Raw genomic sequence first — 19114 nt, 5'->3', positions numbered from 1 at the left:
GGCAGATCAGCCGTCTAACCCGGCTAGGGAGAAACTCCCTCGTCGCTTCCACCCTCTTCGGAACTCCACTTCATCCCACTGCGCATGAAGCCAATCAAGATAAACTACTTGGCATCTCCCCATCAATCAAAGGTTACCTCTTTAACTCCGCACGTCTTTTTGGTAACGCCAACCGCTTCCTCCGCGTCTTTCCATGGCAACCTCGGGTTGTTTCCTTTATAAGTAGAAATTTCCGGAAAGGCAGAAGAAGGTTAAGTCGATCCTTTAACAGGGTCTACAAAACCGTGGTTTCACCTAGTCCAGATCGGAATCTATTCTATTTCCCAGGGTGCTCTACGGGGGCCTCCAAGGTCAAAGAGGCATGTGGGGCGGGGAAGCCAAGCGCGGGCGCGCGCACAGCCCTCTGGGAAATAGAGTCCTGGCGCTTGGCGCGGAGGAGTCTGGGTAGAATAGCTGGGAAGTGTCGCTGGGTTCCGGAAGTTCCCGTGAAGAGGCGCGCGTGAGAGGAGTTAGGTTTATTTCTCCTACCGAGCTGGGGTAAGTCTGTTAGCCCGGCGGACTGCTATCTCGAGGTACGCAAGTGTCGTGTCCGGGGTCGCTGAGAACCCTGGAGACTCGTGGGCTCGGTTCTTCCCGAGGGGCGAGGCTGTACTATTAGCGCAACTTAGGCAAAAATCTCGTCGCCTTGGGCGGTGGAGGTCTTGATGGAATCTTGAACCCTTAAGTCAGATTCTTCCTAAAGTGAGACGAATGATTCTATTTAGTTGAGGAGACCGGGCGAAAAAAGAGGGACTAGGTGTCTAAAGGCGGCAGGTCTGGGCAGGATCTTGAGGAAGAAAGGGAGTTCTTGAGGATGTCCAAGAATTGAACGTTGACTGGAGCGCATTCTGTGCCCAGGCGCGGTGCAGTCACAGCAGCACTAAGACATAGCGCAGGTCCTCGCTGTCCTCGGATGCGTTTGGCACCAAGATCATCTCGGGAATCAGGGTTTTTCGGATTTTAGAAAGACAGTATTTCACAACTAGGCAACATACTGGCTGAATCTGGAACAGTGCTTGTGTCATCCAAGTTTTCTGCGTGGGGTCGGGGAAAGGTGTATACGGACTTCCACTGACTGGAAAGAAGATTATATGTAGTCGGTGGCAATCCAGGTTAGGATTTCCTGTCAATTTATGAATGAATTTCAGGTTTTCAGGGACTTTAGGTTTTGGAATTGTAGAGAAGGGACTGTGAATCTGTTGCAGTAGCCCCATTTGGAACGTGTGGCAACTAAAGTTCAGGGAGAGTAAATGATATAACCATAGACCCTCATTAAGAAGGTGGCAAGACTCCCAGACTCCTGGGTGGGTACCTTGGGCTTCATTCAGAGGCCCCACTCCCCATTTCTTCCCTTTCAGGTCTAAGAGTATATGAAATGGGAACAGAACTGTGATTTGGAAATTGCCTCAAACTTGGATGTTGGTGAGAGTGCGGTAGTTAAGGTGAGGACTGTGGGGTGCAGGGAGCACTTCCATCTAAAGGGGGAGCTCTAAATGGGCTCCAGTGAACTCGATTTGTGGGGATGCAGACCCAGTGATGCCAAATTGTAGGGTGTTTCAGAAGCTGAAAATCTCATTTTTAGGTGAAATTTACCAGTTTTCAAGTTTTGTTAAACTATGTTGTTTAAGGAATAATGACAATGAAAACGTCTATGTGTTTGGTACAGATGCAATTTAATTTAATTTATTTATTTTTGGTGGTGCTGGGGATTGAACCCAGGACCTTGTATGGGAGGAAAACACTCTACCAACTGAGCTATATCCCCAGCCAGAGATGCAAATTTTTTTTCAACTATTTTCTACCTGAGGTTGATTGGATCGAAGGACACAGAACACACAGATATGGAGAGTTGACTGTCATTTCTGTTACTGTGGGTCGTGGTTTAAAAAAAAAGTTTCAGAAATATTGCTGTTGTAGAATAGCAACAGCTTTGGAGGCCAGCTCACCTGGCTCAAATCTTAGATATTATAATCAAGAAATCCCAGAAGCATGGTCCCATTGATTCAGTTAGAGACATTTGTTATGTCAACAATTATTTTAAAAGCCCCTGCTATACAACAGGCACTGTGCTGGTGCTAAGACACAGCCGAGAGCAAAATCAAAGGTCCCAACAAAGTATAGACTCTCATTGCCAGATCTCACAAACATCTATAAAGTAAGTACTAAGCATGGTTATGAGGTTGTTTTACAAGTTCTGAAGTGCAATGGAAATGTGGGGCTGGAGTAGTTTAATTAAATGTAATTGTTGTTGATTCCTAAAGGGAGAATCACTTCAGAAGTCCCGCCCACTTCTGAACATTTGGGGGCTCATCCAGCATGGACAGGGAGTCAACTGTAGAAGGAAGGGAGAGTTTCTTACAGCTCCCTTCCTGCAGCTCTGCCAGCTGGGAACATGGAAGGGAAGGAGGAGGAGCTTGAAAGAGGTTACTGGGACATGGCGGCTATGGATGAGGTAAGTTGAGGGTTCCTTTATCTTAATTGATTACCCTCAGAAGAAATCCAGCCTTCCTTTGTACCCTGCTTGCTGTTCCATGGTGGCTCCCCAGTTGTCTTTTTATGGTAACGTTTCATACCGTTGCTGTCCTGCTATGGAATCCTTATTGCACTGTTGCTTACAGGTTAAAATGCCCACTCCTGCATGACCTGGTTTCTGCCTGCCTCTCCAGCATCTTCTGTCATTTTTCCAGATAACCAGTACTCCATTTCTGATCTGATGGTAAAATGTTACACTGTACTTTCCAATCTCTCTGCCTTTGCCTGGGCTATGCCCTCTGCTAGAATATCCTGCTGTTCTTGTTTGTGGTAACATGTTATGCAGCCCTCAAGACCCAGCTCATCTCCCCATCTTTCCCAAGGCAGAGTCAGCTTGTCCTTATTCTGGCCTCCCTTCCATGCTCTGATGACTCCTCTGTAGCATAAATCCACCTGTCTCTGCCCATATTGTCAGCCCCACAAGAGTACATGCTCCTCAGGAGAGGAGATGATTGGGATTCATCTCTGGATTGCCAGGGCCTAGTACAGGCCAAGCACACAGCAGGCTTTTGAGGTGTTTGTTGCGTGAATGAATGCTAAAAACTTCTCTACCTGGTTAATATCTGCTTGTCTTTAATGGTCCAGTTTGAATGTCCTCCACTACAGGAAGCTTGGCTTTATCCCATGGTAACTTTCCCCCTCCCTTCCAAGGTTTATATAGCCCTGATACCTCCCTTTGTCACAGCCCTGCCACCTCAGCTTATCATCTAGCATCCCTGAGTCTCCATCAGACAGTGAACTCCTCAAGGCCAAGGCCCAGGTCCTTGTCCTGACACAAGACCATGTCCCCAGCATCACAGTGGGATCTGGCACACAGGAGAAATGTTTGTTGAATGCATGCTCTGACCTTTTAACTCTCCCTGTATAAAGCCCTCTGTGGCTCCCTTGAGCCCCAGGGTTCAAGTCCCTGCTTCTGTCATGTACACCTTCCAATGTTGTTCCAAGGATCCCTATCCAACACATTCTAGGAGTCTGTTTAAGTCAGCATTTTCACTGCCATGACCAAAAACCTAAGAAGAAAATTAGAGGAGGGAAAGTTTATTTTGGAATTCACAGTTTCAGAGATCTGAGTCCGCAGATGGCCAAATGCATTCCTCTGGGCCCCAAGGAGAGGCAGGACATCATGGCAGAAGAGTGTGGTGTAGGAATGTGACTCAGAAGCAGAGGGAGAGTGCTCCCTTCACCACAGACAAAATGTATATCCTAAAGGCATGCCCTCAGTGACCCACCTCCTCTAGCCACACCCTACCTTCCTACAACTATTAATCACTATCAGTAAATTGATGCACTAATTAGGTTTAGGCTCTCCTAAGACAATGTCTCACCTCTAAACTTTCTTGCATTGTCTCACATGAGATTTTGAGGGACACATAATATGGAAACCATAAGAGTCTGGGGAACAAAAGCTCATTAAGGCCCTCTGCAATCTGGCTCTTGATGCAAAACCTTTTTGACTCATTGCTCTCAACAGTGGATAGACAGTAACAATTTGAACTACAAGTACAAGAAACGCCAATTCAAACTGGCTTAAACTTTCAGGAGACTGTTTATATGGATCACATAATGAAAGGCCAAAGGTGGGGGTGGCTCCATCTGCCTCAGTAATCAGGACTGTTTATTGTCCCTGTTTTCTCCACCCTGCTTAGTACTGGCTCCATCCTTGGTGACTCCTTCCCTTCAGACTCAAGCAGCTGCCAGGACCGTGTGCTTCCTTGTGCTATTCATCAGGTGTTGGTTGTGTGTCTGCTGTGCGGGAGCCTTGTTCTAGGTGATATGGTCCCCATCCTTGTGATATGGTCCTCAACTGATATGGTCCCCATCCTTGTGAAGCTCACACGAGTGGGAGTGTGGAGGACAGTGGATTAGTTTGCGAGGGCTGCTGTTAATAAAGTACCACAAGTTGGGTGTTTTGAATAACAGACATGTATTGTCTTAAAAGTTCTGGAAGTTGGGAGTTAGAGATGAAGGTTTTGGCAAGGGTGTTTCCTTCAAGGACTGTGAGGAGAGCGTTCCTGCCTGTGCCAGCTCTGGTGGTGTGCAGGCCACTTGGCCTTCCTTGGCTTGTAGAAGCATCACCCGGATCCTGCCTTCACCTTTGCACACTATTCTCCTCTACCTTTGTATAGTCTTCTCCCTCTATATGTCTGTCTCTGTGTCCTCGTTTTCTGTTTTTAGGATACTGGTTGTGTTGAATTAGGGCCCACTCTAATGACCGCAAATCAGTCACCTGTGTAAAGAACCTATTTTCAAATAAGGTTTTTTCCTGAGGTAGGGGGTTAGGGTTTCAACCTGTCTTTTTGGAGGGTCACAATTCAACCCATGACAGTAAATTCTGTAAGTAAATCATGTAGTATGCAGGTGGCATTAAGAACTGTGGAAAAGATAATGTGGGGAAGGGAATAAGAAGTCCAGGTTAGGGGCTGGGGCTGGGACTGGGGCTCAGCAGTAGAGCACTCGCCTAGCATCTGCGAGGCCCTGGGTTCGATCCTCAGCACCACATAAAAGTAAATAAATAAAAAGCGTATTGTGTCCAACTACAACTAAAAAATAAACATTAAAAAAATAAAATAAAGGTATCTGTCCATCTACAACTACAAAAAAAAAAAGAAGAAGTCCAGGTTAGGTTTGCTGTTTTATGCAGAGGGTTTGGAGGCGGCCTCCTAGAAAACAGACTTTTGAGAAGAGAACTGAGATCTTAGGCTTTGAGTGGGACCAGGCAGTGGTCCAGGGAACAGCAAGGAAGTAGTATGGCTGGGGCAGAGGGGGTGACAGGAGAATGGAGCAGGTGAGATCTGAGGGGTAGCTGGGGCCATGCCTGTACAATCTTGGAAACCATCTTATGGACTCTCTGGGTGAGATGGGCTCTTGGAGGGTTTGGAACTGAGGAGGAGGAAGATCTACTGCAGATAAAGACAAGATCCTCTCTGGCTCTGCTCCCAGCTTCTGTTTAGAATCAGCCTTTGGATATCTGCCTTAGTGTCTCGTGACTGCAGTGACAAAACACACAAACTTGGTGGCTTAAGAACAACGTAAATTTATTCTCTTAACAGTTCTTGAAGTCAAAGCCCAAAATGACTCTTAAGGGACCAAAGACAAGTTATCAGGGCTGGTTCCTTCTGGAGGCTCCAGGGGAGAATGCCTTGTTTGCCTCTTTCAGCTTCTAGAGGCTTCTGCATTCACTGGCTCCTGGCTGTATCACTGCAGTCTCTGCTTTTTGTCATTGCATCACCTTCTCATTCCTGTGACTGCTTGTGTCCTTCTTATCAGGCCTCTTGTGATGACATTTAGAACTCTCTCATATGGTCCACTTCCCCATTTTAAGATCCTTAACTTCATCGTAGCTGCAAAGTCCCTTTTTGTCATAAAGGCAGCATTCTTGGGCTCCTGGGATTGGGGTATAGAGATCTTTGAGGCATGGAGGCATCATTCGGCCTCAGGATGTCAAAGGGGAGCTCAGACTCCAAGTGTCCCAAACCAGAGTCAGCATCTGCCTTGAGAACTGCTTCTCCCACATCTCAGTAAGCAGTGATTCTGACCTTTCAGTTGCTCAGAGTAAAAACTTAGAAACATTTCAGGCTTTTCTCTTTTTCACATTCTATGATTTTTCTGTCAGGAAATCTTGTCTGTACCATCATCAAAATATTTGGAATCTAACTCGGGCGTGGTGGTGAATACCTGTAATCGCAGCAGCTCGGGAGGCTGAGACAAGAGGATCATGAGTTCAAAGCCAGCCTCAACAACTGTGAGGCACTAAGCAACTCAGTGAGACCCTGTCTCTAAATAAAATACAAAATAGGGCTGGGGATGTGGCTCAGTGGTCCAGTACCCCTGAATTCAATCCCTAGTACCCCCCCCCAAAAAAAAAAAAAAGAAAATTGGAATCTCATCACTTCTCACTGGGATTATCAGATTGGTCTTTGTTTTTATCTTTGTGCTTCTGCTCTTCTTACTTCTCTTCCACCCACAGGAGAATCCTGTTGAGTATGTGCTTCATTTATATATATATATATATATATATATTTTTTTTTTTTTTTTTAATGAAGCACGGGTGATGAAATCCAGACACACTGAATGCATGACACAATGAAAACAGACCCCACATGGGTCTAGAAGGAGGACTTTGTCACCCAGAAGCCTGATGGAGCCTGTCACAACCCTCTTACACCTCACATAAGTATCCTGACATTTTTAGATACCACTTCCTTATGCTGTTTGTGTTTTTAAAATAGTTTAATTACTTAAGTGCACATCCCCGTGGCCCCTCTTTTGGTTTTCTCTGAAGTCTTTGATCCTGTAGGTCCCTCCTCCACCCTTCTCTTCTTTACAGTTTGTACTTTGAAGAACCCGGGCAGTTTGACCTGTGGACTTTGTTTCAGTCGCTTGCTGGCTCCATACTCCTGGTGCGATCTAGTGTGTCGCAGTGGTGACTGGTTCAAGGGCTTCAGTTAGACTTGGGTGCATTCTTTGTGGCAGGACAGAGGCCCAGAGCCTTTGTGGTCCCGGCAGCCATTGGCACTGCCTGCCTTGTTGTCTGTTCACTCAGCAGGGTACTGTTCCAGTGCGGTGTCCCCGTCATTTCCGAGATGGAACACTTTCGTAGTGAGGCATCGCCCCTCTTCGGCCGGGCAACCCAGAGATTCTCTTCCTTTACCTGCCAGTTTTCAGTATAAGGAGTAGGGTCCCTGCTGTCATCCTTCCAAGAGGACCAATTTATTTATACACTTGCACATGTGTGTTGGACATTATTCTCAGAGTTTTACAGAGCATTTTCACTGATGTCAGTGGACATACCCAGACTAAATCCCACAAGGACAGGAACAGGCTGCCTCCCCTGCTGCCCTGTGCCTGGCGGGGAGCTGGCAGCAGGTGCCCTGATGTGACCGGATGCATGAGCGACAAACTCTACTTGCTGAACAGCTTCCTGCCGAGCACTTGCAGGCACCAGCTCCCTTCATCCTCACAGCACTCTCACTTTAGTGACGAGGAATGTGGACTTAAAGAGGTGGAATAATGAAGTCCCACAGCTCATAAATAGGACCTGAATTTGAACCAACAGAATCTAAAACCAAGCCCCTGACTGGTCAGCCTCCTTGGGGTCATGCATCAGGTAGCAACTCTTGTCCCTCCGCTACCTAGCTGTGTGGCTTAGAGCAAGTGACTTTGATTCTCTTTTCTTCTACAACCTGGGAATAACCCTGCCTCAGAGAGGAGCTGGGCATCTAGTGATTCGCTGCACCTCGAGCGCTGATCCCATTCCCAGCACAGGAGGCGACTGGACAAAGAAAAGCCTTCAGGTCGAAGGCCTGGAGAGTTGGGTTGGGAAGTGTAAGCTGGGGGTGGAGGCCTTCCCACGTGCCACATTGCCCAGCAGCTTCTCAGTCACTTCTCCTGGGTAACCCTGATGAGATGGGACTCACCGGTCCCTTTCACTAGTAGGCCAGGAATCAGGCTTAAGGGGCCACCCATAGTGGAAAGTAGTGGGGCCAAGCCTCAAACCCAAACTAAACAGAGTTAGTTTTTCATTCTTAAAATATTCCTTTGTGTGTGCATACACACATGTCCTTACACATGTGCCCATGAGCACACTAATGAGGATCTAGAAAGGACAGTCCAAATAGCCATAGTTTCACCTTGTGATGGGGTGATGGGGATGGGCAGCTTTTCACTTTCTCTTGTCAGTACTGAGCATTTTTATTTTTATTGCAGTGCTGGGGATTGAACCCATAACCTCACATATGCTAGGCAAGCGTTCTACCACTGGGCCACTTCCAGAGCCTTTGAATTCTTATTTTAAATATGTATTAATTAGTGAAGAAATCTAGCATCACTAAAAGTTGAACAGTAGACATGCAGCTTAGGTGGTTGTATTGCCTAAAGTGGATCTGGCACCACATTGGGGCGGCGGTGGGGGGGGGGGGTTGCTTCCAAAGGCTGTACTGATTCTGATCAGGCCTCTGCTCTCCTCACCAGTTTATAGGAAAAACAGGGGCAGAGGGGCAGCTAGATGTAGGACCTTAAGTCAGGAGCATGGAAGAATAAAGAGGCTGCAGGGGTATGGCTGAGGAATGAAGGTCTGCTGACACAAGCCAGCTGCACACCTGGGCCTCAGAACTCGACAATGTAACTACAGAATTAACATCAAGAAGTCAGACAAATCTGTGTGTGTACTTGGAATATGGTCTAGATATTAAGGAATATTAAGTAATTACGATTAATACTGCAGTATTCACAGGGGAAATTAGAGGTCCCGTGGGTGCTGGGTCCATCTGGTTAATTATATGCATTTCCCTGCTTGTGTGTGTTTGAAAATTTCCACAGTAATACAAATTAAAATCTTGATCTAATACAAAAAAAAAAAAAAAAAAGACAAAAGCAGGAAAATCAATGGATTTTTTAAAACTTTTTATTATTTTTAAAAATTTATTTTCTTTTGAGAAATCAATGGATTTTAGATCAGGCAGATTGGGTTTAAGTTCTGCCTGTTTGAGTGATTTGACATCGATTTCTCCCATCCAAGACTGTTTCTTGCCTGCAGTATACAGGGCTCTTGAGTGTCATATCTCAAGGTTCCTGTGAGGCTGAGAACAAGATGATTACTGCCAAAGTCCTGGTAAACTGAGGGTTAGGGTGCCCTGAGTAGGTTGTTGGGCTCTTTCCTGGCCCCAGCACTTGAATGACTAAGTGTGTTTGCATTTTAGGAATTTGTCACCCTCAAGGATGTGGCCATGGATTTCACCTTGGAGGATTGGGAGCAGCTGGGGCTAGACCAGGCAGACCTGTTCTGGGACACAGCTCTGGACAACTACCAGAACCTCTTTCTTCTGAGTGAGTGCTCTTCTGACTCTGGGGTCCCAGTCACTGTCCTACTTGGGGATCACCTGTGCTATCCACCCACCAGTTGGAGTCCCAGCTTCTGAGTGCCTAGGTATCAGCATGGCCCAACCCAGTCATTCTCAACTGGCTGCCTCTGCCTGCCAGCAGACATTGGCAATGTCTGTAGACATTTTTAATCCTCGTGTTTGGAGCAGGAGTGCTATAGTGGGTGAGCCCAGGAATGGGGGTGCTATAGCGGGTGGAGCCCACAGATGCTGCCACACCTCCCACAATGCACAGGACAGCACCTCCAGCCGAGGGTTATCCAACCTTCAAATGTTAGTGGAGTGAGGCTGAGAAGCCCTGTCTGGCCTCCTGCCTGCCTGCCTCTGCAGCTTCATCCCTATGAATTTCCTATTTGTAACCATGGAGTCATTCCTTGACCTTAGGGTCACTGTGATTGCCCTCCCCTCTGCCCATAGTTCTCAGGGCTTCCCTTTGTTACACTGAGCTGTGACCTATGAGAAGGCCCTGCCTCACTCTCCTCAACTCCTTCATGGCTCCTTAGTGTTCTAACTACTTAATCTGTCATCTGAAATGGGAACTTCATAGGGGCAGGATTTTTAACCTGCTTTGTTCATTGGTGTCCCCAGTACCTACCATAGGACTCCAGTGAACCATTTCTGAGTGAATAAGCAGTGGAGTAGCAGAAACTGCTGTGTCATGAACCAAGTCCTCTGCTGGTCAAGCTCTCACTCAATCTTTTGGTCACCCCATGAGGAGGTTGGATTGCCCTCTTTCACTGATCATTCTGAAACTTAGGTTCACAGAAGGGAAGTTGCCTTCCCAGCCAGGTTAGGGTCCCCAGGAGCACCCCCAGGTTCGACGATTCACAAGGAGGACTCCGCCTATGGTCAGACTCATGGCTGTGATTTACTACAGTGAAAAGGTATAGAGCACAGTCAGCAAGGGGAAAAGGCAAGTGGGGTGAGGTTCAGGGTAGCCAGGCTCAAGCTTCCAGAATCTTCTTAGTGGTCACATGGGATTCACTTAATTCCCCAGCAACAAGATGTGACAATACATGTGAGATGTTGTTTACCAGGGAAGCTCATCGGAGATTCAGGGCCCAGAGTTTTTATTGGGGGTTGGCCATATGCCCCATTTGCCTGGCACAAACCCAAACTCCAGACTCACAAGAAAAGTAGGTGTTTCGTTTAAACCATATTGTTTGCACAAATCGTTTAGGCCTAGCGATCCTGTCTTATTAGCTCTGGGGATGTGGGGAGCCCTCTTTAAAGCCAGGTGTGCCAGCAGGCTTTTCCCAGGGGTCTAGTTGGACCGGCTGTGTCCACCCACTTCTGCACAGCAGCCTCACAGACCCAGCCCCAGTGCATGTCTGACATCTCCCAGCCCCAGCATCCCAGTTCCCCATCACTGTCACCTCAGCTACTTATTTCCCCTTTTTAGGTCCTCAATTTTTTCTAAGAATAATTTATTCTAAAAGATTAAAAAATAAATAAAAGACTACTTTATGGAAACTTATTTGATAGAATTTTGTCACACCGGGGCAGGTCTTCTCCAAACTATAGCCAGTATGTGCTACAGAAGCAAGATAGGGGAGTCCCTGCTGTGTGCAGGATAAAGTTGGGAGAGCTGAAAGATTCCTATTGGACATATGGTTGACTTTCCACATTGTGATTGACTGCAGTGTCATTCTGTCTTTGCAGATCCCCCAAGACCCAGCCTGACCTCCTATCCAGATGGTGGGGAAGACCTGGAGGCCCTGGTGGAAGGAAGCCCAGAAGCAGCTGGCCCTGGTAAGTGGACGGGAGGGCCCTTGGTGTACCTCAGAACCTCTGCCTGAGGTGGCCAACTCCCAGTGTGTCTGCCCAGACATCTTGACATCTGGCCTGTGGGTTTCATTTATCCCTTGGTGTCTGTCCCTTCATTTTAGGGGGGATGGGGATGCTTAAACAATACTCAATCTGACATGCCTGCTGTGTATCCTCCTCCTCCGGCCTTTTGCACAGACTGTCCTGGTGCCTCTCCTGTCCTCTTTTCTTCCTTCCAGATTCAGCAAGGGGAGGCTGTTGACTCCCTGTGTCAGTCTCTGCCCACTTCCTGCCTTGTGCCTATGAGGCGTAGACCCCCAGTCTGTCTACCTCTTTTCCCTCCCTTTATATAGACCCAACCTTTCTCCCTTGCCCTGGGCTTAGCAGATGACCACATTTGGGAGTAACTCAGGCCCAGGACTGAATGCTGCCAAGAAGATCCACTCTGCTGTCTCCCGGGCCAGGGTTCCTTTGATTGAGCAGGTCAGTGAGGATTCCTGTGGTGCTTCCCCTGGTGGAAACATCCCTGGGAGGAGAGAGCAGAAGCAGGTGCCTCACCTGGGTGTGGGTGGCTTCGCTCAGTGTTACTGTATCAGTGTGAGGAGGAGGGCCCTGAACCAGAGATCACAGGATTCCATGGCTCTACCTGCCCATCAGTCTGCATCCCTGTGCTTGGCTCACTGCCTATGAGTCCTCTGCAGCCTGCTGCTCAGCACCAGTGTCACATGAGGGAGACCAATCCAGGCACGTGCTCCCCTGACCTCTCATTTTTGTTTCTGTTACTTTAACATAGAGGATATTTTCAAGTAGAGACAACTAAATATATAGGTAGGCATGTGTGTGTGTGTGTGTGTACATGTACATCTCCAATAGTCACAACTGTGCTGCATTGTTATCACTCAGGTCTTCTTCCTGCTATAACTGCAAATTCTGCTAGATTCATCCTGTGTTCCCAGCTCTCTACATCATGCTCAGCATGTAAGAGGGCCTGGTACACGGCTGTTAATGTGCTCCAGGCATAGGCAGCAGCATGCACAGAGGCATAGTGAGGAGAACAAGCCAGATAGCTGTTGGAGCAGAAGCACAGAAGATGTGACAATGCAGAGCAAGAGGTGGCTCTGGAAAGATTTTGTTTCAGTTTCACTTAACAGGCTGAGATATGGGCAGTCTCTGAGATGTTCAGTGGATAGAGAGCCATGAAATCCACGAAGGAACAGACTTGAAAGAATATGATGGTTCAGGATGGGCTGGGTGGGGTAGGGGGACTGGAGGTGTGGAGAAAGCAGTGAATTTCATGTTTTGTGGGGTCCCAGGGGTGCACAGCTTGGTAGTTGAGGGTGGGCCAGATAAGGGCAGATCTGCTTGTTCAACTTTGGAAAGGGGGCTATCAGGGGTGGTTGAGAGTGCACCTGAGGTACCTTGCTTTTTGTCCTTGAGAATTTTCTGTGACTGCTTGTACATCATCCACTCACAAGTCACAGTAGAGGGTGATGAAAGCTCAGCTGTTTCAGAGAGAACACAAGGTGGGGCACTCTCAGCAGAAAGCAGTGTGGGGTTTTGGGGATACCTCAGAGTAGGGTGGTACTCAAGCTAGGACACAGAACAGTTTGCCTGTGAAGGGCACTTGGGCACAAGAGTCCTGTTATGGCACAGATAAGAAAGTTTGGTAAATTCAGGGACATGCAGGAGTTCTTTGGGGCCAGTACAGAGAATGCTGGATTCATGCACTTGCATTTCTCTTCAGAGGCTCTGGAAGTGTTTATTGGGGGAGTGATGTAGCCGAGCTGGTTGTCACACAGCCCCTGATGGCTGGGTGGAAGTTGATGATTGACACCGGAGAGGGAGGGAGTTGACATTCCCAAGGAGGTCTGGCAGAAAGTGGTGAGTGGGAGTGGGGATGCGGACTCCCAGGATTCAGATGTGAAGGACTGGGTGGGTGATTGAATCATTCTCCAGGAGACTTTGGGGAACACAGTCATTGATGTAGGTATGAGGGTTATGGCTGGGATTCTCCCTCTCAGTTGAACTCCTGAAGTTTCCAGATTCCCTTCTTGAGAATGGACTCCGTTTCTTGATGCCAGTTTCAGACGGGACACCACTTCGGGCCCCTTTCCTTTAACCCCCTTGATGGACAGGCTGGACTCAAGACGTATCACCCCTACTGCCTCTTGTCCACATTCTCAGCCCACAGCTCTGGTCTTTCCCACTGGAGACATTTGTATTCTCTCTTTCAGATATGACTGAGACCAAGGCCTCTCCTCTGCATCAGGATTTCTTAGAAGAAGGGCTCTCCCAGGAGATTTTGGAGGCATTTTCCAAGGATGGCCTCTGGAACTCCAGCTTTGAAACCTGTATAGATGAGAGCTGGTTAGATAGTTTGCTGGGAGATCCAGAAAGTCTTCTGAGGACTGATGCTGCTGTCAACGAGGAAAGTCCCACAGAATGCAATCATGAATTCAAGAGTGGCCCCAGTCCTAGTTCCCCGCTTTCCATAGGAGAAGACTCTGTGATGCATGACATTCCTGAAAAGAGCCTCACACCAGCTAAGTCGAAAGAATGTAGGAGTGACTTTGGCTACTACTCAGACCAGAGCCAGCAGGATTCTGTACAGGGAGAGGAGACCCTGTATAAATGTAGTGAATGTGGGGAAAGCTTCAGCCGGAGTTACCACCTTATCCAGCACTGGATCATTCACACGAAGGAGAAGCCCCCTGTGCGTCCAGAGCATGAGAGAAGTTTCATCCAGAGTTCCTACCTATTTGTTCGTCCTGTGACTCATACAGGATACGAGTCCTATGTGTGTAAGGAATGTGGGAAAACATTTAGTCAGAACATGCACCTCCAATGGCATCAGAAAATTCACACTGGAGAAAAACTCTGTAACAATCAAGATCATGACTGTCCGTCCAATCGTGCACGACCCATTAAATGTCAGAAAACCACCGTAAGTGCTAAGTCCTACAAATGTAGTGAATGTGGCAAGGCTTTCAGCCGGGCCCTTCATCTTGCCGGGCACCAGAAGACCCACATTCAGAAACACTACGAATGTGCCATGTGCCAGGCAGCCTTCAACTTGAAGAAGCATTTCATCCAACATCAAAAAACCCATGCTACAAAAACTACCTCTGAGTGTCAGGAGTGTGGGAAGACCTTCAGGCGGAGTTCGTCACTCATTGAACACCAGACCATCCACACTGGGGAGAAGCCTTATAAATGCAATGAATGTGGGAAAGCCTTCAGCCATACATCCTCACTGAAGATCCACCAGAGGGTTCACAGTGGAGAGAAGCCTTACAAATGCAGTGACTGTGGGAAAACCTTCTGCCGGAACACTCACCTTAATGAACATCAGCGAATTCATACAGGCTACAAACCCCACAAATGTCAGGAATGTGTCAAAAGTTTCAGCCGACCCTCACACCTGATTAGACATCAGTCCAGTCATACCACAGAGAAGCTCTTTGGCTGTGCTGAATGCAAGGAGACCTTCAGCCACAAAGAACACTTGGTGCAGCATCAGATAATCCACACCATCGAAGCCCCCTACCAATGTCAGGAGTGTGGAGAACGCTTCATTTGCCATTCAACCCTGAATTGCCACCTGAGTATTCACACCAGAGAAAAACAAGGATTTGATACAAGCAAGAAAATTTTGGATCTGAACTCAGAACAGAGAGAGTATCAAAGGCTCAATGAGAAATGCTTTAAGTGTAACAAATGTGAGAAAACCTTTAACCGTAGCAAATACCTAACTCAGCATGCGAAGATTCACACCAGGGTGAAGTCTTTTGAGTGCCATCAGTGTGGGAAAGCCTTTGGCCACAGTACACAACTCAGTCGCCATCAGAGAATCCATTCTGGGGTGAGGCCATGTGAACGTGGTGAGCACAGGAAAGCCGACCAGAACCTCTCCCTCACCGAACAACAGTCTTCCCAAAGTGAGCACTCCTTGAAGTGTAACGAATGTGGCAAGACCTTCAGCCAAAGTGCTCACCTCTCAGAACATCAGTTAATTCACTCTGGAGAGAAGCCCTTTAAATGTAAGGAGTGTGACAAAGTCTTCACCCAGAGTAACTACCTTATTCAGCATCACAGGACTCATGCTGCAAAGAAGCACTTTCAGTGTAGTGAGTGTGGGAAGACATTCCATCAGAGTTCATGCCTTTCTAAGCATCAGCGAATTCACACGGGGGAGAAGCCCTATGAATGCAGTGACTGTGGGAAAGCCTTTGGCCTGAGTGCTCAACTCATGCGACACCAGAGAGTTCACACCGGAGAAAAGCCTTATGTTTGTCAGGAATGTGGGAAGTCCTTCAGCCAGAGCTCATGCCTTTCCATTCACCGGAGAGTTCACACTGGGGAGAAACCATACATGTGTAGCAAATGTGGGAAAACCTTTGCCCAGAGAGCAAATCTTACACAGCATGAAAGGATTCACACTGGGGAGAAGCCTTACGCCTGTGAAATATGTGGCAAAGCCTTTGGCCTCAGTGCCCACCTAGCTCAGCATCAGAGAATTCACACCCAGGAGAAACCTTATCACTGTCAACACTGTCAAAAGACATTTCGGTGCTATTCCAGTCTCAACCGACATCAGAGGCTTCACACTCAAAAGTAACAAGGAGCAATACTGTCTGCTGCCACTGGGTGGCAGCAGAGTCCTGCACATCTGAATATGTTCATTTGCGTACAAGATTTGAAACCAACATATTGACAGCTTCACCCCTCACAATAAATAAATCTCTTTATCAATAAAGATTGATTAGAAAGTTTATACATATGGGTTTCATCCAAACAATGAGACAAAAGTTGAGAAGCTGTGTAACATTGGGATTCAGAAGTAGATCTGGAGCCAGTCTGCTTGAGTTGTGTTCACCTCTGCCATCTACCACCCCAAGTGACCTTGGGAAAGTTAAAATCTCTCAGGGCCTCAGTGTCCTCTTCCCTAAAATGGGCATAATAATCACCTACCTCAGGGCAGTTGTGAGGGTTAAATAAAGTCCAGTACTTAGAACTGCTGACTGATCTGTGAGTACATGTCAGATAAAACACAAATATGCTCTTTTATATTAAAAGAAGTTTTTGTTCATCTCCCTCTTCTTTTTAAATGCTTGTCCTCTGTCCTAGCCTTTTCTTACTGAATCCACAAAAATCCAAGAGGAGTATGTAAATTTCCACCTTGAATGGTTAGAACTTTCTACTTGTACTCTCCCAAACCTCTCCAAGAAGAATCTTCTCCCTGGCCATATTTGCAAACCATCTCTTTCCATAGTCTTCCTCCATTTAAACCATTACTTAAGCCAGCTGTAGTGGTGCATTCTTGTAATCCCTGCTATTTGGGAGGCTGATGCAATAGGATCAGAAGTTTAAGGCCAACCTGGGCAAATTAGTGAGACCCTGTCTCAAAAAATAAAAAGGACTGTGAATACAGATGTAAAGCACCCCTGAGTTCAATCCTCAGTACCAATAAATGAATATGATGTGAGACCCAAATTTGTCATGGGAGTTAATGGTACTGCCAACAGCTGAATTCACGAATGGGTTCTGCTAATAGCAGGGGCAGTGTGGAAAGCTGCCTTGGGTGTTAACACAAAATAACCCACACGGAAGAGGTGCTTGGAGCTGAAATTTGTTATAGAGATGTTAATTGATGACCATTTTTCTAAGCTAGCCACTCACTAGGCACTTAGCGAGGCCAAAGGGCAGGGAGTGCAGATACGATTGCCCTGACCCTGAAGCTTCTGGAATCCAAAAGGGAAATGAATGACTCCACAGAGGATCACTGTCAATTGACAAGTAACATCTTAAAAATGCTACTTGCCTTATTAGAGGAGGTTCTGGGACCACCAGGGATTATTGTTGAACCTGGTGAGGAGATCCTTCCTGCTGAAGCTGCCCATTCATCTTGGCCAAGCTAACTGTCCCCTCATGGAACGTGACCAGCTTGAATACCTCATCAGCTCCTGACTTGTGCCATGCTCACTAAGTGACCCAGTCATATTTGCTGAAGCACAACAGAATCTTACAAAGATGTGGGACGCTGAAAATATTGCGTATATCTGGGGTGCTGGGGGTAGACTGGATGTGTGTCCTGTGCAGTGGACCTTGAGTTCTGATGGTTGGTTTTGTAGTTGAAATGGGGGCTTCCTGGTTGCTAGTTGGGCCCACACCACAGGGGAGAGCTTTCTGTTTTTCATATGGCTTGTGTTTAATTATGTGAGTTTTTGTGGGTCCCTGTAGAAATACCCTCCGTGTGTGCATGTTGGTTGGTTCTCTGATTAAAGTTTTGAGTTTAAAAGTATTTCCTTCTTTGGGCTGGGGTTGTGGCTCAATGGTAGAGCACTTGCCTAGCACATGTGAGGCCATGGGTTCAATCTTCAACACCACATAAAAAAATAAATGAATAAAATAAAGCTATGAAAAAAAGGTACCTCTTTAAAGAAAAAAAAAAGTATTTTTTTCTCTGGACCTGATGCCACATTGCCTGGCTACCTGCTGGGCCTGCAGAGTCCCTGGCTACCAGGTGCTCATGTGCCAGTGGGGAAGGACTTGTGAAAGTGAAAGGTTCCAGCTGGAGAGAGAGTAAAGTGAAGTCATCAGTCCTCCAGTAGATGAGAGCAGGGAATGGGTTCTGGGGTGTATGGAAGCCCAAGTGTATTGGGCTGCTGTAACAAATGGCCATTGACTTGGTAGCTTATAAACAACAGAGGTGTAGCACTTATATTCTGGGAAGTCTAAGATCAAGGTTCTGGCAGGTTCGGTGTCTGATGAGGGCCTATTTCCTGGTTCCTGGACAGCACCATCCCACTGTGGAAAGGCCAAGGAAGCTCCCTGGGTTCTGTGATAGGCACACTGATCCCATACTTGAGGCCCGGAGGCCTCATGCAAACAATCACATTGGGGATTAGGTTTTAGAACATGAATTGGGCCAGGGGGGACCAGCTGTGTGAAATGAGTGCTGAAGAAGGGCTTCTGAGGTGACTAGCAGAGGTGCAAAAGCAAGGAGGATACCCTGTGAATGTCCTAAGAGAGACCAGGCAGAGGGAGCAGCCCGGGAGAATGTGGAAGGATGGGAGGGCCTGGCGCAGTCAGGGGAGCAAGGAAGCCTGTGTGGGCTGGAGCAGGAGGAGCTGTGGTGTGCAGGTCAGGTCTAGACTGCACGCCTCAGGCGGCGCTGAAGGGCTTGACATGCCGTAGCAGAGATGTGGGCTCCTGCTGGAGGGCTGAGGGCAGAGGGGATTGACAGGCCTGTTTAGCAGGATTTCCTCGCTGTGTTGAGATGACAGAGTGGGGCAAAGGTGGAAGAAGGGATGAGTGAGGAGGCAAAGGAGTGTAGTGGGAGGGGTAAGAGGTGGTATTGGAAGGAATGGGGGGTGAGGTGCTTTCTATATTTGGGCTGCCGAGTTGATAAGAGAGAAACCTGGAACTGCTGGTGGGCACTTTGCCACCATGAAGAAAGACCCTACGGGAAAATGAACCAAGGGAGCTCCCTGGGGTCTGCAATAGGCGCACTAATCCCCTTCACGAGGCCCGGAGGCCTCATCCAAACAATCACATTGGGGATGAGGTTTTAGAACATGAATTGGGCCAGGAGGACCAGCTATGTGAAATGAGTGCTGAAGTAGAACTGAAAGCAAAGAACAGATTACCAGCAGACCATGTAAGCACCTGGATTCATCTGTACCTGAAGGTGAAACTTTTTAATCATCTTAGCCAATGAATTTCCTTTTTTCCCTGAGCATCATAATACTCTTGGCTGATAGCAAATCTCTACTTCATACCATAAACCGTTTAAAAATCTGGTTGGATAAAGTTTTAATTCTAAAAAAAATCATTATAAAAAACTCAGGAGAACTCCCCCCACCCCACCCCCATAACCTTAGGGATGAGAAAGGCTG

The 19114-nt window shown here is 47.3% G+C and overlaps 2 protein-coding genes and 1 long non-coding RNA gene across 8 annotated transcripts in view; 1 reads left to right on the top strand and 2 right to left on the bottom strand.

The window, feature by feature from the left end:
* Vrk3 (VRK serine/threonine kinase 3) overlaps positions 1-291 on the bottom strand; it is a 36553-nt gene extending 36262 nt beyond the window's left edge. The window contains exon 1 of one of the 2 annotated variants that reach the window (XM_046466237.2): positions 138-291. The gene's annotated coding sequence lies outside the window, so the exon portion shown is untranslated. The remainder of the gene's footprint in view (positions 1-137) is intronic. The other variant, XM_046466240.2, reaches the window with a different exon arrangement.
* On the top strand, positions 12-16703 carry Znf473 (zinc finger protein 473). 5 transcript variants are annotated; one of them, XM_046466234.2, is made up of 6 exons: positions 12-132; positions 1398-1481; positions 2301-2491; positions 9270-9396; positions 11112-11201; positions 13451-16703. In XM_046466234.2, exons 3-6 carry the CDS (start codon positions 2432-2434, stop codon positions 15832-15834), a joined length of 2661 nt encoding a protein of 886 aa, XP_046322190.1. In that variant the 5' UTR covers positions 12-132; positions 1398-1481; positions 2301-2431; the 3' UTR covers positions 15835-16703. The 5 variants fall into 5 exon arrangements, with proteins under 5 accessions (XP_046322190.1, XP_046322189.1, XP_046322188.1 ...); XM_046466233.2 differs by having other exon boundaries at positions 19-162; XM_046466232.2 differs by lacking the exon at positions 12-132 and adding an exon at positions 321-537.
* The window catches only part of LOC124107922 (uncharacterized), a 22661-nt gene continuing 12936 nt past the window's right edge, over positions 9390-19114 (bottom strand). The window contains exon 3 of the long non-coding RNA XR_006856564.2: positions 9390-13565. This is a non-coding gene — a long non-coding RNA (uncharacterized LOC124107922). The remainder of the gene's footprint in view (positions 13566-19114) is intronic.

The sequence above is a fragment of the Marmota monax genome, unplaced genomic scaffold (genome assembly GCF_021218885.2).
Source record: "Marmota monax isolate L192 unplaced genomic scaffold, Marmota_monax_Labrador192_F-V1.1 WCK01_AAM20220418_F8-fsc00160, whole genome shotgun sequence".
NCBI classification, from domain to species: domain Eukaryota; kingdom Metazoa; phylum Chordata; class Mammalia; order Rodentia; family Sciuridae; genus Marmota; species Marmota monax.
The sequence above is the reverse complement of the archived record's forward strand: the minus strand, read 5'-3'. Positions and strand labels throughout refer to the sequence as shown.

Bases quoted from the DNA above. Each gene is read 5' to 3' on its own strand.
- Znf473 (XM_046466234.2), top strand. From the start codon at position 2,432: ATGGAAGGGAAGGAGGAGGAGCTTGAAAGAGGTTACTGGGACATGGCG. The intron at 2,492-9,269 runs GTAAGTTGAGGG...TTTGCATTTTAG, and splicing joins ACATGGCGGCTATGGATGAG to GAATTTGTCACCCTCAAGGA. The intron at 11,202-13,450 runs GTAAGTGGACGG...TCTCTCTTTCAG, and splicing joins CCCAGAAGCAGCTGGCCCTG to ATATGACTGAGACCAAGGCC.